This window comes from Telmatherina bonti (assembly GCF_933228915.1).
Source record: "Telmatherina bonti genome assembly, chromosome: 10".
NCBI lineage: Eukaryota > Metazoa > Chordata > Actinopteri > Atheriniformes > Telmatherinidae > Telmatherina > Telmatherina bonti.
This window is the reverse complement of record NC_136628.1, coordinates 18,327,487-18,346,865: the sequence shown is the minus strand read 5'-3', so window position 1 is coordinate 18,346,865 and position 19,379 is coordinate 18,327,487. Positions and strand designations below refer to the sequence as shown.

Sequence of the window (19,379 nt, the reverse complement as noted above, 5' to 3'; positions counted from 1 at the left end):
CAACAGCAACAAACGTAAAGATAAACAACAGCGTTGCTTGTAAGAAGTAAGCATGGAAGCATATACAGTAAACCGTAGATTAACCTGCCAAAGCCCTCAGGAGGTTTATCTGATATACAACAGATCTTAAAAAGGTAAAATCCCCCCCTCCCCCCCCAACCCCCACCAGACACATGCGCGTGCCTTCTCACACACACACAAACACACCTACTGCAAGCACAGCATGAACTTAACCTCTCTCTCACACACACATGTACACACAGGCGCACCTGCATGCAAACAAAAGGTAAGTCCTCATAAGCGTACGAGGAATACTTTCATCGTTGTTGAAAATATGACTTAACCCCATGAACTCTGTGTAAACATAGCGTACAATAGGATAGATAAAGACTTCCTCCCTCCTTTTGGAACTCCCTGTCACTTTCTGGCCTCTTGCCTTTTCATAGCAATAACCTAGTTAGTTAAAACTTGGGCTCTTTGGTTCTCTGTAACAGTCTGTTTATCTTGCGGTGTGACTGACTGCCTGACTTTTCTCCCCATTCATTTCTCTCCCTCCGATGTTCTAACGCGACAGCAGGGAGAGTAGTGGAGGAAAGAGGTTCGCGGGTCCGCTCCCTCTGCTCACCAGGGCAGCAGAGTCAGACGGATAGATTGTCCTTGATTTATTTACATCACAGTCAGTCACAGTGGGCTCCGTGAAGTGGAAGAACACACCCCCCCATTCTCCCGCTTTTTCCTCTCAGCTTATCCTACCCCCTCACAAGCCTGATGTGAGCATGTCAGCCTGAGATCTGCACATGAGTGTGTGTTTGTCTGGGGATGTGCGTGTGTTTGTGCTCGTGTGAGGGAGTGTGGGGGGTGGGGGGTAGAGGGGCTAGGATAAGTCGTTGGTGCTGGGTGTCTTCCCTCCGCCGTTAAGGAGGGCTGAAGCGCTGCGACTCTTGGTCGGTGTGCCGCTGCCTGAACGTGAGAGTTCCGTCAGGTCGTGGAGGGAGGGCTCCCTGTACATGGCCACTGCAAACACACACACACACACACACACACACACACACACATACGAGGCATTATTTCAACTCCTCATGTTTGATATGATAAATGGATTGCTTTTACATGGCACTTTTCAGGTGTTATCGACCACTCAGAGCACTTCATACATTTCCAAGCCACGTTGACATATGCCCAGCCTTTTCAGTGAGTTAAGCACAGCTAATCTTTAGTGTAAATGAGATTGCTGTAATTCCTCATCTCTTGTCATTAATTGGGATGACAACGGCAATAAACAAAAAGCATAATTTAATCAAAGAACAAAAAGCAAACAGTTGCCAAGGTAGCACAGCATGGACATTTGTTTGGAGTCATGTTGGAAAAGTAAATCCAATATCCACTCTCCTCTCAGCTTTGTTTTGCTCTCAACTAACTCCTGAGGGAAATATCTGACTCTTGACCTAACTTAGTGTGTTCGATCCAAGTCGAGTAGGTTTATGGAGCTTTTTGTTTTTGATGAGAAGCTGTTGCCAGGTGAGTGTAGAAGTGTGAAAGATAATCAGCCATGTTGTAAGTCAGACAGCAATAAAGTGAAAAGATGCTAAACCTGGACAGGGTGATCGTTCTGAGGATACATTACTACCACCGGCACTTTCCAATGAAATAGTGATGGGATCAGGCGCTTACGTGCCAATATTGATTATTTTCCCTTTCTCTCTCTTCCTACTTTTACCTGGTTCCTCTGAACGATTTAATGTTCAGCGAGAATAATGAGTCACGCCCATGCTTGTAATATAGTCCTTCAAGTTACATTTCACACAGATTTCCTGGCAGTTTCGTCACATTTCGATGACCAAATGTCTACCTTTCTCTTGAATTGCCAGAATCAGTAAACAAATAAATCTATAATACTGAAAATAAAAGTTTCCCCTTTTAGCTTCCTGACAATAAACCAGAATGTGTCTGTGTACATGTATCTTAACCAGTTAGACACAAGCTGACTCCTGCATCAGGGAAATGTCCATTCTTTACTAAAAGCCTGAAATTTACATCATACTTTTGCAACACGCGTTTGAAAGCATGGCTGTATTTCTTCTCATTGTCATATCTATACTCATGTTTTAAAATGAGACACAGCATATTGATCTGAAAACTCTCTGATGTCTAATTTCTGCACACAGTCTAGAAGTGTTGCGAAATAAAGTCGAAAGATTTAAGTGACGCAGAGAAGAAAACACATTTCTGCAGGTGTTTTCATAAGGTGTCATGACTGGAGAATATTTAGAATTTTTAAAGGAAAAAAAAAATCCAGTCTAACTTAACCTTTTCATGTTTTTAGGAGGCCGTGTGTTTTTGTTATAAAGCTTTGTGTGCATGTAAAGGGGTCTTCAGTTACAGCTCAAGACTGCCCCTGAACTGCCTGAAGCAACTTGTTGGCACCTGCAGTTTTCTTTTCACAGTTATCTAACCACCTGTAAATACACACAAAGGTATCTGATAACTGGAAATCCTGCTTTGACTGTGCTCATACTGTTCACGTGAAAATGTAATCTTTGGCACGGAAACCAAATGTTTTACTGATTCTCACAAATTCATGTGTAAGCTAGAAACCCACGGTTTGTGGGCGGTGATGTCACATTGTGTGCAGCCATCTCTGGTTTAAGGAGACAGATACTATATGTTCCCTTCTTACTGCATAGCAACAGCACACTTTGTCAAAGTAATGCTGATGCTAATCTTGCAAACAAGATTTTTCACACATTTGGAAATAGATGTACAGTTACAAGTCAACCATGTTAAATAGTCAGAGTGGTGTCAGAATGTGTTAGGTAGAACACTCCCACACAAAACAACACTCTAATGATACAGAATCAGATGGCAAACGATGCTGGTTTCGGACCATACCTGACAGGACATCAGGCTGGTTGAACAATTCTTAGAAGAAGGTGGATTTTACTGAAGAACAGTGAGAGATTTCAGTATATTTGCTACATTGAAGGGCAGGAAAGAGTTAGGAGATAATCTGCCAGTTCTGTCAAACAGCTGCCTGCACGCTGTGTTTGTGCATTTTGATGTGGATGGAGATTTGTTTTTTTGGAAAATGATGCTGTGTTTCTTTGCTTTTTTCTTTCAATAAAATATCAGTTTGTGTGTATTTTGGAGTAAGTTAAAAAAAAAAAGACACTGCCTCTTATTCTAGCATGTTTGACTGACCAGCTAGCCAATCAGAGAGCTCTGTGAGGTTGGACGCTCAATTAAAACAGTGTTTGCAGGAGAGTACAAGTGATGCATGCCCTTTAGCTGGGGCTTTGAGAGGAACCAACTCTAAAGTGAGCATAGCTCTTTAAGTCGAAGCGTGCAGGTCTGCTTTCTTAGGTCTACCTTTTAGTGGTTTCGGTATGAAATGTGCGGCGGCCTTGTTCTTCTTCACATGGTTCCCCTTCATGATCCCTCCATCCTTGTTGAGGCCCAGGTACCAGGCCCGACCTGAGGCCTGCTGCCGGTACATCATGGAGGAGTAGGTGACATAGTAGTTCTCAAACACTGACTCCTTGAACTTACACTCCGGGGTAAAATGTTCCTGAGAGGAAAGAGCGACAAATATTAGAACAAATAGCTGAAGAAAGGAGGCAAGGAGGTGATTAAGTAGACATGAAGAGGTGGTGTGTTCAACGCGCGAAGAGCGAAGTCACTGAGTGTTCGAGTTTATGATAGCAGCTCCATTAAAAAAAAGTGTTAAATCAATCCTCCATTTCATCCATCAGCTGATCTGCACTTTGAATCATTATCTCGGTCAGGCTCAGAGAACAAACTGCACCAACTTAGGACAGCTGACATTTGCATTTCCTTATTCCTGCATCTCCATGGCAACCAGCTACTCCCTTGAATACCAACCAGCCCACTGGGAAAGATGGTGCCCAGGTTGCCGGGGGAAACAGAAAGATACAGCAAACTGCTGCACTTTTACTTTTTCTCTCTTAATGTTTGTCTACAAGTTGTTTTGGATGATTTGTTTTATGGGATGTGTATTTGTGCTTTTCTTGCACCAATGCAATACTGTATTTTAGAAGTGCATGTTGTTGAGCCGAAGACAATTTTTCCACTTTGTCGGACAATAAAGACATATTCTATTCTAAGGGCGCTCTTTCTTTCTGACAGCCAATAATCTTGTATGATTTCTGATTCTATATGAAAACATAAAAAGTGTGGGTGCTGTCTTGTATTTTGTGTGATTTCATTCTGGTTTTAATATCAGGCCAGAAGATGAAAAGGTGATATCAGTGTTATGAGTGATGATAGTGCCCTCAGAAAAAAATAACAGCATCAAAGGATGGACATGATAGACCAGATATTGCGCCGGTATGTGTGTTTGCACAGGCGTGGGAGCAGGTTGTTATTACACTAAGGTGTGTACCATCTTTCTATTTCCTCTTTGTTAGTTTTCATCATTCGATCTCGTATCTTTGTTTAGATTACTGCAAGTGTGTGTTATTTTTGTGGATTTTTCTCATTATTGCTTCTACACCACCCACTATCAAAGCTGATGCGCTAAAATGAGGTGCTTAAAGCGCAGCTCTGCAGCCAACACTGCCTCCTGGCCTGTCAGATAAAATAAATGCACGGTGCTGCTACATGTGTGTATTAAGTTGGAAACAACATGAAAAGAAACTGCAGGAGAAATCTTCCTATCAAAAATGACTGGGGGGAGGTAAACAAAAGGAGGCCGAGGGATCTGAAATCAATCCTGAGAAGCCACAATATCAGGAGACAGATAAGTGAGGAGCAGACACTGGATTATAACGCCCTGTGGCAGCTGACTCACAAGGCAACACTGTGGCTAAAGTGTGGAAGTGATATTATCAAGGATAATGAGTCTGCTTCCACTGGAAGCTTTTGCTTCGTGACTCAACCTGAGAAAATCTCTTTCCTTTAGTGACTATGATAATGATGATGGTGATGATGGTGCGTTTCTGTGGTGACCTACAGAGGTGTAGAGAAAGCCTTCGTTGTTCATTGCCAGGTAGAGTTTGGTCTGGACACCCTGGATGGCCACCACACGAAGCCCCACGGGGATCAGGTTGAACACAGCTACACACAAAGCCACACAAGCACACACACACCGCAAACAGATGGACGTTCACACAGAAAACAGAGAACAAAATCTCGTCAATATCAACCACACCGTGACATCTCCATTTTGCCACAGAGAAGCTATTTTAGAAGTTCACTCAGGCAGTGAGGTTTCTGAACTTCACGAAAAATAGAGCTTCCGGTAAAACGCACGAGATGAAAAGACACGCAACACAACAAGGTTTGTCACACAGCTTTGCAGTTTACATCTGTTTAAAGTTTGATTAATCTGCATTAAAGTTTGATTATTATCATTATTATTATTATTATTGTTGTTGTTGTTGTTGTCTCATCATTTGATTTTTACAAAATCAGAAAATGCTTATCATGATTTCCCAATAAGGAAATTGTGTCTTTCAAAATGTTTTGTTTTATTTACCAGCTCAAAATGCTAACATTTTCACACTTTACATGATATGAACTTGAGAAAAGTTATTAATTTTAGACTTTTAAGACAGTAAGGAATATCATTTCCCTGGTATGTGACTTAAATAGTGATTAAACTGAACATAGTTTATATCAAACAATCATTTTTCTATTTCACATCAACACAGCAGAATTAAAACTTTGTAGTTTCTTTAATTTTTTAACAAATGAGATTTTATTGAAAGACATTTCCAGACCAACAGCAATCTGAGCAGAAATTTTAATTATTTCTTGTCATTTGAGGTTTGAACTGTTATAATAAAAAAGATACATCTTATAAACCCACCCCGTATTGGCCGGGGCAGCAGCAGCGATGATCTGATTGCAATATAATTCTGTGCAGATGTAAGAGTGTTTGTTTTTGCCACTGACAGACAGATTGTTGCGTGACTGTAAGTAAATACAGTAATTAGCTGCCTAACTTGGCCATTTTGCTTTCTGCTGCATCTCTATCCACAGAAACTACCCTGCTGACTTAATTACGTGGAAATCCATCATATGAAATTCTTCAGCACATGGTGGTTTATTAACAGGCTGACTTTCTAGAAACTCAGCACTTCCATGCAATCTTCAATAATCCTGTGGACCACGATGGAAACAAATATTCAGTCACTTTAGTTTGATGAACAGCTGCAGTTGTTGAAGGAGGAGTTAAAACAGGAGCAAATAATGAAAAGAGAAAGGAGGTAGAGCCAGACAGACAAGCCTGAAATACCACACAGCCTTGAAACCGCTGGTCTCCCTGAGGAGGTCAATACTGCTGTGCTGAGGGAGAAACTTGGCTGCGAAGACTGGAACCTGTTGATGTCAGGTTTGGAAAATCTCCACGCAGCCATGAACATGATCAAATCTGCATCCCTGATAAGCATTGTTGCTCCAGAGATGATGTTTCACCTCCACAACATCAATGGGCTGAAATGACCAACACCGACAGCACTGCTGGCATTTCGACTCGAAAGTCAATAAAACTGATTGTTTAGTTTTTTCTTGGAAGTTTGCAGATGTTAAACATTTTATTTTGTTTGTTGCAACTGATCAACAGAAAGCTTCCCACTGCTACAAACCTACATGAACAGGTAGTGAGTCATCTAGCAAACATCGTATAGATGAAAGAATACGTATTGCAAACGGCAGTGATAGGTGGATCATTTTATTTGTCTTTGTCACAAAAATATGTCAAAAATATAGAAATTTTACTCTTTCTGGGCCATCTGTAACTCTTCACACAGCAATGAAGAGTTATTTCAATGTTTCTACAGTAGGCTATGAGAAGCTGTAGTGAGGACGTAATTATTCCTCGCAGTTTTATGAGTCAAGCCTTTGTTTAATTACAGTCATTCAGCCAACCATGTTGTTTTTAATGACTGTGGTTGTATGGAGATGTGGATTACAGGGATTATCCATCCAAACCCAGTGACTGATTTCATGTGGGTAGGCGTTTACATTATGTACACCGCATGTAATCATTTAATTAAAGAATGCACTGCCCTGTCTTTCTCTTTGTACACAACAGTCGGTGGCCTGAGAAGTAGAAAAGATTAATGTGAGATGCTGGCAACGCCAACTGAGCACAAGAGGGAGACTGATTGCTGTCTGAACCTCGACAATAGAAGTGAAATAACCGTATTAACCACAGTCTGTAGCCTGCGAGTGCGAAAGACGGGGAACAAGACAGTGCATGTGAAGTCATCTGTTTGTACATCCAACCTGTTATCTCATTATTTCTGCAACTGGAAAATTAAACTGTGTTGTGTTGATATTTAATCAATTAATTATCATCAATTAACAAGGAGGTATTTTCCCCAGATAGAAAGACGCCACCTGACATTTGGGGGAAACGTCTGTGCAAGTCTACTAATTAAATGAGCACTTGACATGTTGCTGAGTGACTGTCTAAATTAAAATCTCCAGTTCAAACATGTTTCCACTGGGCAAAGTTAATCATTAAATTAGATTTAACCAGAGCAAGATGCAACCCCCAAAATGACTATAAAGCAGTAAATTAAATCACCTCTTGGTTAATATTAAACCTTTGTTGTAATGTAATATTCCACTGTATGACAAAGTAAACTCACACTGTACACACACTGGGTTATGAGTGTAAGAAAACAAGGTTTCAGTCTCTGCTAAACAGTCATGTCTGTTCACCATATCTTATGTTTCTCTTTAAGTTTTAAAGGTGAGACTAAAATGAGTGTGAATGCTTCAGCTTGTTGGAATGATGCAGTGAGAACAAAGTTCTCTTTCAGTATTGAAACAATGAGCAGCGGCAGCAAAAAGATTGCCAGTTGCCTTTTACAGCACATCAAAGACAATACTGTCTTACCATAGGTGCTGTCTTCATCCTTGGTTCCATCAATGGTTCCATCAGGCTGCATCTGCAGCTGGAAGCCCTGGCGACTGGAGAGCCTGGTCACAATGCCCTTTAGCTGGGGCTCTGAGAAGAGAAGGGGAACATGTCATCTGCATTTGTTCCTTTTTTTTATTGGTTTATGATCATTAAACTAAGCAGTCTTCAGAAAACTGGTAGAGTTTCGGAAAACTTGTTTGTATTTCCAGTCACTGAGCCTTGAAGGTCCAGTGTTGAACTCTAACCCCTTGAACTGGTTTGTTAAAATAAAAACAAATAATGAGATTATTCACTGTTGTCTCTTGACAAGGAGATCACAGCTCTGCCTAAACCAGTGATGCATGTTTCTGACGTCTGGCTGATATTTTTTTTATCAAATCTGCATGTAATCAAAAGCCACGGCTAGTTTCTTTATACATTCTTACACTTTACAGGAATGTTTTCCTGCGTGCTGCTCGTCCAGAGTCAGATGTGGGAACTTCTCCTCATGTGTGAACATGTGAAGAACAAAATGCAGCTGAAGCGAGCAGAACAGGAGCTACACGTCTAGTCGGTGACAAGTGGTGACTAGTCTTCCTTGTGATGAGGGCAAAATGGTGTTGGATGGTGGTGATGATGCTGGTGGTGATGGGGATGATGGGTGGCGTGTGGTGCCCCATGTCCCCCCACCCCCTCTCCCACCAGACCTGGTGGTCGTCTTCTCTTCCGTTTCTTCCTCGATCCAAACAATTTGACACGCGAGAACACATTCAGCTTGCTGGGCTTCTCGTTTGCGCCCTTGCTGTTGCTCGGGCTGCTGCTGCCGCGGCAGGCATTCGCCTTCTCTCGCTCCCTCGCCTGCCGCTTCTGGCGGATCAGGGAGCTGGCGATGGCCGCTGCACGGGACATGCTGCCCAGGTTGAGTGAAACAAGTCAGTCCCGGTTTGGATGGAGGTCTTGGCGGACAAGTCAGTGTGTGAGGGTGCGGAGAGGGGGGGTCTACGCCACCCACGACTCAGTTCGCATCACACACCGGCCGCTGCAGACTCGCAGTTTTCCGCGATTTTGAGAAGCGTCCAGAATTCTCCATCGGTGCGTCCGGGCGCCTCATGGAAGCCGTTCAGCAAATCCAGTAATGTGCCAGTAAACTAAGCTTGAACGACGCCGCCTCCCATCCCCCCCCTCAGGGGGTCTGAGTGGCAAAACCTGTCTGATCCTCCACCCCACCCCCTTAGGTGAGATCGGTCTTTTCTGGGTGTCCCGTGAGAGCGTGGATGAAAAACAGATGTGCGTAAAAGATCCAGTCCGGCTTCAAAGTGGCGAATCAACAGCTTCTAAGCTGTGGGTGCTGCTGATGACCACTGCAGCTGCTGCTGCTTCCTCGCCTCCTGCTGCTGCTCTGCACCCCTCCGCCGGTGATGCTCCGCGTCTTGCACGCTGTCCGTGACAGAAATGCAGCAGCCGGAATGTTTGTCAATGAAACGGCTCCGGGCTCGATCGGTAGGAAAGAGATCATGATGCAGCCGTGCCGTTCATAAAACTGCTGCAGCCCTGCCCGCCCAGAGGAAGAGGAGCGAGGAAAGGGGGGGGGGGGGGGGTTTGGCAACTCCTCCTTCATCATATAGAGCGCCTGTAGCTCTTTATCCCACGTGGCATGATATTTACATGTTTCTCTGATTGAGGCAGGGGAGGTGTGTGTGTGTGTGTGTGTGTGTGTGTGTGTGTGTGTGTGTGTGTGTGTGTGTGTGTGTGTGTGTGTGTGTGTGAGGGGGGGGGGGGGGGGGTGGCATGTCTTAAGAACAAAATAATAGGAAGAGAGCAGACAGATAAGATGACTGAATTAGAATACAAGAGGAGGGGTGAGAGAAGAAATGAGATATTGGGTGTTTATGAGTGAGAGAGAGGGAGGGAAGAGAAGCTTGTAGAAAAAAAAACCATGGATGGGATGGAAAAGCAGAATGATGAATGAAAGAGAGGAGCATGAAGAGAGGAAGAGGTACAGTGAAAGAACTGGGGAGTGTGTGTGAGAGAAAAATATGAGCAGAGAGGGAGGAGAAAAGGAGGGGCTCTTGTCTTATTTTGGTGCAGAAGTTCAGAGCCGAAAGGCTGCCGCTCATGAGAAGGATGTGAATAACAGAGAGAGCACTTCAGACAGCGTGAGGTGTGTCGTTTTTCCAGACATTTCCTTTGCATCAGCATCAGAGCAGAGGCAAGTGGAGCAGTAATCAGCCACTTCATGCATGGCCAGAGGCGGCCCCCCCCCACAGGAAAACAGAAGCACAGCTGTCAGAGTCAGATACAGCTGTGTTGTAGTATGGTAAATGTAACACAGAAGAAGAGAAAGAGGTGGTGGTCATAAAAGCTGATAGACTGAGGCACATGGCAACTGGTGCTGAATGACAGGCACAGCCAGTACAGTCCTCCAGAGGAAACCTGGTGAAGAGTCAATGAATGGAGAGCAAAGAGGATGTTGGGAAGTGTAAACAACATAACTGAAAAGGAGGAAAACATCTACAATCAGGACGAGCTAGAGGACAAAGAAAGTGATGGATTTATAGACCTGGTCAGTGCAGACTTTGACCTGTCACAGATTGAGGACTATGAAGTCAGTGGACCTCTGTTTAGGTAAGACTCTTATAAATGTGCAGATAAATCAAGTTTAGGTTTGGGCATCCCTCACGAGACTGATTACCCTGAAATATAACAACTAGAGTAAAGAAATAAAAAAGCTACGGCCATCTTGTCATCTTTACTTTATGGGAATCGTGATTTAGATTCATGCCAAATCTTCCTGAAAGCAAAAGTCACACAAAATACAAGTAAAGAAATCAGACACAAGATGACTGAAAAACATATTGACACCACCTATCAGTTGCCACAATAATAGACACACAAATGTAATCCATGAAATAATCAGGGCACAAGCAGTGTGGATTTTGCACCAAGATAACACAAACCCAGTTTAACTGATTAACCAAAATAAGTGTGTAAAAAGTTGCTTTTTTATGTATATATATTTTAAATACCATTTGGAAATTATGAATACATCTTAAGACATGATTTATGTAATGAGTGAAGAGTTAGGAATAACTCCAGTGGGGAGTTCCTCATTTAACTACATGTGATTTGACAGAGTTCATTTGTTATGAAATTACACCACAATCATTCTGGTTCAACATAAAAACCAGTAAGAGCAGGTCTGTAACTAGTGGCACTCTGCTGAAACCTAATAGCATGCCGTGACACTCCTAACACCGCAAGCACATTGCACATAACACAAATGCATTTCCCTGAAAGTCACATGAGGAACAAACTATTCGGGGTTTTTTTTTTGGACTTGTCTTTAAAATTCTTTAGAAGCAAAATTAATTTAATCAATCTTACTTGAAAATATTAGATGAAAGAATAACCTGAATTCCTAAATGCGTTAAGATTTAACTGTGAAGCCTAAAACCAAATAAAACAGCATTACATTATTTAATAGACGTGTCTTATGTGGGCTCTTAAAGGCATGTTTGTATCTAACTGCGTGGAGCTTATGGGCGCGTCCGGTCATGTTTTCAGCACCACGGACAGCGCTGGAAGTTTTCCACTTGCGTGGAAAACGCACGTATCCTAAAACCTCAAAACAAATCAAGGATTCTTAAAAACGAGCATTTAAAAAAGCAAATCCGTCAAATGAAAAGTTATGCATGTGAAACATTTCAAGGTGCATGAATAATTTTTCTCCATAAATTCATAAAAGCAAAGCAAAAAGCAAAAAGGTTTCCGGCGAGTTCAGTCCTCCGTTCAAACTTAAACAAGTTCTTCCTAAAACTAAGTGAAAAGCAGCAAAGTCCAGATGAAATTCGCGCAACTTCTCTTTTTAATTCCCATATTTTAATAACAGAACTGGGCCTGAGTGAATGGAAGTCTACATTCTGGTCTTACCTGAGGTCGAGCGGCGGAGAGGGAAAGCCATGCTGCTGCGTCCGTGGAGCTCCGCAGCTGTGTTCTCATGGCTTTTCGCACTTCCTGCTCTGTGCTGCTCGACGAAAAGACGCCGAATTACCGAAGTTCAAACCACAGAACTCTCCACGGCTTTGGATCCATTAAGGCCGCGCACGTGGTGTTGACGGGGGATCATTACAGAACATTAGAGGCCATTAAGCCTTTGGAACCGGTCATCAATGATTCATCTCGCGGCCCCGCTGATCTGGCACAGTAAGTGAAGGATGGATCCAGTAGGCCCTTCTCAAATAAAAGGAGCTATCGACGAGAGTGTCCTTGTTTGCTGTTGTATTTTTTAGCCAAATCAAAGCGAGATGGGGACTTGACTGGTGAATAAACACATACAGGTATATTGCTGCACCTGTATTGACATACCAGTGACCTCAAAGCAACATTCAGTGCGCAAACTGAGGCATAATGCAAACATAGAGCCATGCATTTCATAGTGTTGTTGCTGCATTTGCTTTGTGCATTTAAGAACTTCACATTTTCAGCTGTGAAAACTCAGTAGATTTGGACCATTTCTACCCTGAGACAACTAGTCTTAATTAACTGATACATCTCTGAGTGATAATGTCCAAAACACTCCTTGTCATCCAATTTATGTCCACTTATAGGAACCTGGAGCTCCCTGCATGAAATGAGGCACTCGCCACGGCAAACTCCAACAGCTGAAAGTGGCATACCGTTTGCCAAAAACTGTAAATCTGGATTAATAGAGACTCATAAATAACACCTCACTCACACTAGAATATTTCCCCTTACTCGCTGATCAAAATTAAAGAGTACCAGAGGCTGCTTAATGTAGTATTTCACCCTTTAAAATAAATTAAATGCTGAGTGTGAATCGTCAAACCTGGAGATAATGGAAAGTCATTACACCGTCAAAGACCTGAAGCATTTAGGAAGACATCAAGCATCACAACTGCATTGTACGTTAAACAAATAGCAGCACCAGTCAAATGTCCTTCTGTTGTTGCTGTTGACACAAACAGACGTGAATGCACACAACTAATGCTTCTGCACTTTCTGTCTGTAAGTCTGCAGGCTCGGCTTAATGCTTACCATCACAGCAATATAGCATTGCCCACAATGACACACAGAATACGCACGGCCACCCTAAATGCCATATTACGAACCCATTAGATTGCGGTCCTGTTACAGTGCTTTCTATGAAGCAGCCTGTTACCCCATTAAGAAAGCACAGCAGCATGTGTACTGCTAAAATGTTCCGGAGCATATTACAGATTGCAGAGTGTCTGTTGTTGCACAGGCTGCGGTGCAGAAGAAGAAAAAAGTAATGAAGGCAGTGAAACAGGATGCGGCTGGAGAATGTGCTAACTCAGCACTTTTAACAGTAAAGCTGATACATGAAGAAAAAATAAGATGTTTGATTCGACATCTCTTACAAAACTACTACTAAACTATGTCAGTCAACATTCCATGAAAATTATTTACAGAGGATTAATGATACTAACATGCTTTGACTCCGTGTAATCGAGACTATAATATGGTTGGAGGGGCTCAGTCATATTTGCATGGCTTCTTTGCTTTGTTTTTGTCTTTCTAATAATATTTGTCCAACCTGAACTGATATTAAGAATGATTCCAGCTCCAAAAACACAGGCGTACCGCTGACTGGAAAGAGCAAATTGCTATGATGCCAGCGAGTACAAATACATAAACATAGTCCAGCAGTTTGGGCAGATGTCCAACATTCAGTCACCCTGTGAAAAACTTCTTTCATGTAACTTTTTCAGAAAAACTGGCCTTCTGGTCACTAAGTCAAGTAATCAACCACTAGATGGCACCATAGCAACAGAGAAAAGGAAGTCAGTGAAGGGGAGGTTTGTAGGACTGGACAGCACTCATGAGGGCATGAAGGTCTGGAACAAATTTCATGGCTATCCGTCCAATTTATGTCTAACCTCTTTCAGAACAAAATGTTAATGAGTTCTTGTTCTTCCAAAACCTTAATCTTAAATTGAATTGGAATATAAAGAACGGTACAAGGTGGCATACAGCACAGCCCGAACTGCCGGTCCACCTGAGAGAAACAGTCCGTCCTTAAGATGTTTAAAGTTTTACAAACTTGTGAGAGCAGAGCGACTTACAGAATAAACAGTTCTATGTACAGTATTCACACAGTTGTAATGAATATGTTCATCACACAATCAGCCTTTACTTTGTCCTAATTATCTAGTTTTGTTTTAAAACTTTTCATCCATTACTTCCATCATTACGGTACTGGCACAGCTTGACTAAAATAATAGAAACCTCGAGATGCACTGGTGTTTATTTGCTCTTATTTCATATAAATCTTTTATTGGTGGTGATGTTTGAGGCTTTGTTTGGTTGTATTAGGCTACGGCAGAATGAAAGCTCTAATAATTTTCCCCCTTCATTCTGTGGTGGTCACACTGTAAACTCAGTAAGCCAAAGATTATTGTCAAAAACTAATCTACACAGCTGACTCAGTGTGGAAAAGTACAGAGGCAGCACTATAGGACAGCTAACATCACAGCGCACAGGCATTTCTCAGAGGATCTATCATCTTGACTCATCCCCCTTCTGTTTATTGGTTTGGTTTTATTGTCTTTTCTGTGTATTGATGTTAGCTTCCAGTGCTTCAGAGGAATGAACCGCCACCTGGTGGTTAATGCTAGCAACCTTTATAGGCTACGGCTAAAGCTAACTTTTAAAATATCCTTGTTTCAGTTTTATTGATAGGTACTACTTTCATTACTGCAGCCTGATTGTAGGTTATGTTTTCTTTGATGGTCGAGCTACACCGGGTGTTCTTTTAACAAGCTTATGGTTGTAAACCACAGAGTATGTATACTTACTTAAACCTGTCAGTCATAATAATGTTTGTGTGTCTTTACCAGGACTGGAAATTAAGATCAGGAGTGGACTCTCTAACCCCAGAGGTACATTCATGTCTGCTTAAATTGAATTTTTCTGATGGCTCTGAGTTCAGATTCCTGAATATAAAACTGTTGGAGAATCCCACACATTGCAGCCTGATAAAATATCTGATCATCTGAGGAAGCTATGTGTCTTTTCATTTCTTTGCTCTGATACAAAAACAGACCAGAGATTAAAAACATTTCAGATGTGTGGTGGCAGTGTACTCATAGTTATGCAGCACTTGTTGCTTCAAATAATCAAGCAAATATCTCTTGAGTACACCGGATTAATATTGGCATGGCACAACAAGTCCTAATTGAGCCACAAATCAAGTTAGCTTCATAAGATCTGTGTATGCATTGACCGTTCATACTAATGGAAGGAATGCACTTCTGTGACCACCAAACATGGAAAATCTGTGAGCTCCCTTTGTATGGATGCTTAATAGTAGCAACATGGAGATCTGTCTACAAATTCTACTAAGTTGAAAGTGTCATGAGAATCATCATTATCTTTAGGATTTTTCATTAGAATTTTATTTAGCAGTCTAGACTCAGAGCTAAAAGAAAAGTTCCTGTTGAAGAGTTCATAAAACTTCCAAGAGGGGGATGCTGATAGGACTTTATTCAGGAGCATCATTAACATAATCACTCCTCCTTAATTTAGATACTAACCTTGTCTATCACATGAAGTAATGTTTAAAATGGCAAATGCATTAACAGACTTGTATTTAAAAGTCTTTTCATCAAGTTAACAGTAAGATGCTTTTCCTCTGCATGAGAAACCTTCCTATGTCCTCCTGACTACCAGTAGTTCAATTTGTCCTCTGTGGAGGAACTTTGTAAACCTAAAAATTTTCATCTCCCTGAATGCTACTGAACTAACACCTTTTGGTCTTTAAGGACATTTAGTGCTTTTAAATGGTACCTCATTTGTGGGGGTGGGGCTTTGTGAACTTTCTTTCTCTCTTCAAGAAAAATGGGCTCCATTGCAACAAGCATGTTTTATGGGAAGAGAGAAAGTGCATAATACTTTTCTTTGTGCTCATTTTTACTTGAAATTTTGTAGTTATATTTTCATTGAACATCTTATAAAAACACATTAAATTGTTTCTTAGATAAATATAACTATATTATACCACAATATTTAAAAGTTTAAGCAATGTCCTCCGTAGTGGACATTTGTAGTTACACATTTTTTTTCCTGGTAGTCAGGAGGATATTCAGAAAAACAAAGCACTCAAAGCTGATGCGGAGGATGCTGCTACACATCCTCCTGCTACAAATCCTTTCTTAGCATCTGGAATCTCTGTCACTTTGTCAGGATATTTTCTACAGGCTTCAGTTCTGCCTTTAACAAGAGAAAAAACTTTAAGGTAAAAGACAACTCTCATCTTAAGAAGCAGCAAATCTTTCCACATTACACACACAGCTGGACAGCTTGTCCAAACTGGGACTGGCAATAAATGTAAATCACAGCTGCCTTTATTTATTCTGATCATATTCTTAAAGCAGTGTTTTTCATAATCAAAAACGGTTGATTAAAATGTACAATCTTTAGATTATCTTCATCATTGTTTTATGTAAAATGCATATGGTCTTGTACAACCGTACTGTAGATTTGGTTAAATTAGGTTTTGAAGTTTAAAAAAAAAAACCTAAATGATTACATTTGCTGTATGGAAAAGATTTTACATTTATTTAGAACGTTTCCATTTTTCTATAATGGCACCAATCACTGCAGATAATAAACCTAAAAATGCCATCACTGAAGTTTGTATTTTGAGTTTTGAGGGTTTTTTTTTTTTAAAGTTTATGCTTTTCATTTTAAAAACCACAAACAGCATCTTATTTGTTTTGACTATATTTGAAGACTCGATAAGCTAAAGTACTCAGTTTTATTCTGCTTGGAAAGCATAAATACTTCAAAAGTGGACAGTCAATGTAAAAAAAAACAAAACAAAACAAAACCTCAGTCCATCCATCCATTAATCCTTTTCTTTTCCAAACAGTCCAGAGCATGGAGCTTTAAGTAACTTCTCCTTAAACAAAAACATTATTATTATTATTAGTAGTAGTAGTAGTAGTAGTAGTAGTAGTAGTAGCATTTAGATTGTGTTTTTATTTTTATTTCTATTTTTATTTTTATTTCTTTTTTTTTTTGTACTCTTATTAGTAACGTAATTTAATCTCACTTCCATGGAAACCCTAGCCATTTTAAATAACAAATAATTATGCATGATGAAGCTCAGCTTGCGGGCAACTCCCTGACTGTTTCCATGGCAATGATAGTTTCCCAGTTTGCATTGCAGTGCATCCCGCGTTGGCAGTCTCTGTCCAGTGGGATGGGTTTGCAATTAGAGCTGTCATTATTTAAAGACGAAAATAAACTGTTTTTTTTATCAAATTCACGTCTCGCCACCGGACAAATTGTTTATAATATTTACGAGGTTTTAACCACATTTGTTTGGAAAATCCGAAGCTGCTTCAATAACTAAACTAGCAACATTTCAGAAATAAGGCAATTTGTTTTCAAATATGTAAGCTTTACAAATAATTACAAATTGAAAGGCCAGTTTAGTGATTTTTTTTTCTTTATAAAGCGTCTTTCCGAAATATGAAGAGCTTTTTCCAGCCTTCATCTCCGACCTTAAAGGGACAATGGGAATGCATGTATCCACGTGCGGAGCTGGTCTCCATCACAAAGCAAATCCCAAACCGCCTTTTCTCTTTTAAAAAGCGTTACTTCACCCTCCTACGTACCCAACCCGCTTTACCACTCACCTCTGGCAGCATGATCATCTTTGCCTTTTGTTTTCCCGCTCATGGAGCTCTGCTGCTTCTGCTTCTTGTTGGATAAAACTTCAGAGAGATCCAGGAAAACAGATCTACTTTCTCAGCTTCCTCCAGCTCCTCCTCAGCTGCAGCAGCCAAACTCCCGTCCGTCCCTTGTCTGTCCCTTTTCTGTCCCCCTCTGCTTCTGTCCGAACAGCCCGACTCAGTATGACAGCTTCTAGATGTCACCATGTAACAGCAGGAGCGCTCCCCCACCACAACCCGCACGCGCTACTGCCACGCGCGCACACAGAGACAAAAGAGAGATGGTGCAAATGGAAAAATGTGCACGCATATAGATCCGATTCAAAGTGGACGCAGTGTACTGATATAAGCAATTAAAAGTATAAATTAAGCTTTAAGTAATTGACTCAATAACCAGGTCCTTAAAGACTTAACAGAGCATTCCTCCATGTAAAATTACAGGTGACTCAGTGCCAAAGGCATATTAGAAAGTGAACGTTTATGTAGTTTAATTAAAATTTGCAAATGGAACTGATGAAATACTCCAAAGGATGCATCATTTAGTGAGTAACTCAGCGTTTTAATTACACAAACTGAAAAAAAAAAAAAAATCAGTCAGCCTTGGGTTACTGTCATGAAGCTTTGCTTGAAAATGCTTGTTTAAAGAAGAAGAAAAAAGGTGTATCAGCATCTACACTAACACTGTTTCTTTTCGTTTTGATGCAGATTAAAGTGCATTTAAACTCTGTGGACACTGAGTACATGCACATTGCTGTGTCCTGTTCAATAAATGTCTACCCAGCTGCAAACTCAGCAGTGCAGTGATATGCAAATGAATCCGTTTATTGATCATTTGATCAATTTTTACTGGAATTATTTTCTTTTTCCTTAACAAGGCAGAATGAAGACATGTGCATTCATCCTACAATATGTGCTCCTTGCCAGTATATGTTTAGTTGCGATGTATATCTCTTGAAGTGGAAAACAGACAATGCCACTATTGTTTTTAGTTTGTAGATCTTCAACGTTGCAAAGTGACTTTAAAAATAATGAACCAAGAACTGTACCTTCCATATAAAATGCAGGAACAACATTAAAACCCCAACTCTCTGTTTCTCAGATAAATTTAATGACAATAAAAAGTCAAGGAACGTTTCTCACCCTGAAGCACCATTTACTTCACACATTAAAAGGTCCCAGTTTGTCAGTGAGAAGTTGTTCAGAGTGGAGAAGTTGGGTCGCTACTAAATTTAGTTTCCTATTTAGTTTCATCAGGTGGCAGCGGCACAACAGGACTGATCTGGCTTGACGTGACTTTAGTGTTCATCTGCCTTAGATTATCAATAAATCACTATGTAACAAACTATTAACCAGCTATGGATTTCTTCCTGTAATTCATCCCAAAATATTCAGGTCATGTTCCACACACCTTTCTGATATGAGCACAATTCTTGAATATAAAGTTACATGACAGTTCCTTCTGAATCCTCTTTTTTAAGTAGTCTGTTTTCTGAACAAAGTAGCATGTAATAAACCCTTTTCAAGGTCTCTTAATTTTATTCGCTTTTTGCTTTAAAAAGTTTTTTCACACATCATATTTTAGGTGCACTCTTAAAACACAGTCCATATGAAGTTCATTTGAGAGAGTAACAAGAAAAAATATTTTGTAACATTATGTGCGCATACAGTTATTATGACATGGTCTCCGTCTTTCTGTTAGGTCTGCAGGAACTTCAAGTTATTTTAGGTCTCTTATAAATGTATGTAAACAGCAGATATGAGCATGAGAGGAACCGCTTAATGAGATTTGT

General features: G+C 40.8%; 2 protein-coding genes across 3 annotated transcripts in view; one reads left to right on the top strand and one right to left on the bottom strand.

Moving 5' to 3' along the window:
- Positions 1-874: 874 nt before the first annotated feature.
- fgf13b (fibroblast growth factor 13b) lies at positions 875-11,831 on the bottom strand (the record flags this gene model as incomplete). 2 transcript variants are annotated; one of them, XM_079247754.1, is made up of 5 exons in its annotated part: positions 875-1,014; positions 3,367-3,565; positions 4,970-5,073; positions 7,868-7,978; positions 11,801-11,831. In XM_079247754.1, the coding sequence occupies 5 exons, from the start codon at positions 11,829-11,831 to the stop codon at positions 875-877; spliced, it is 585 nt and encodes a 194-aa protein (XP_079103880.1). The 2 variants fall into 2 exon arrangements, with proteins under 2 accessions (XP_079103880.1, XP_079103879.1); XM_079247753.1 differs by lacking the exon at positions 11,801-11,831 and adding an exon at positions 8,578-8,779.
- A 36-nt stretch (positions 11,832-11,867) lies between these two features.
- Positions 11,868-19,379, top strand: part of f9b (coagulation factor IXb) — a gene marked incomplete at both ends in the record, with an annotated part of 17,580 nt that continues 10,068 nt past the window's right edge. The window contains one exon of the mRNA XM_079247337.1: positions 11,868-12,073. Coding sequence (XP_079103463.1) covers positions 11,868-12,073 — 206 coding nt within the window. The remainder of the gene's footprint in view (positions 12,074-19,379) is intronic.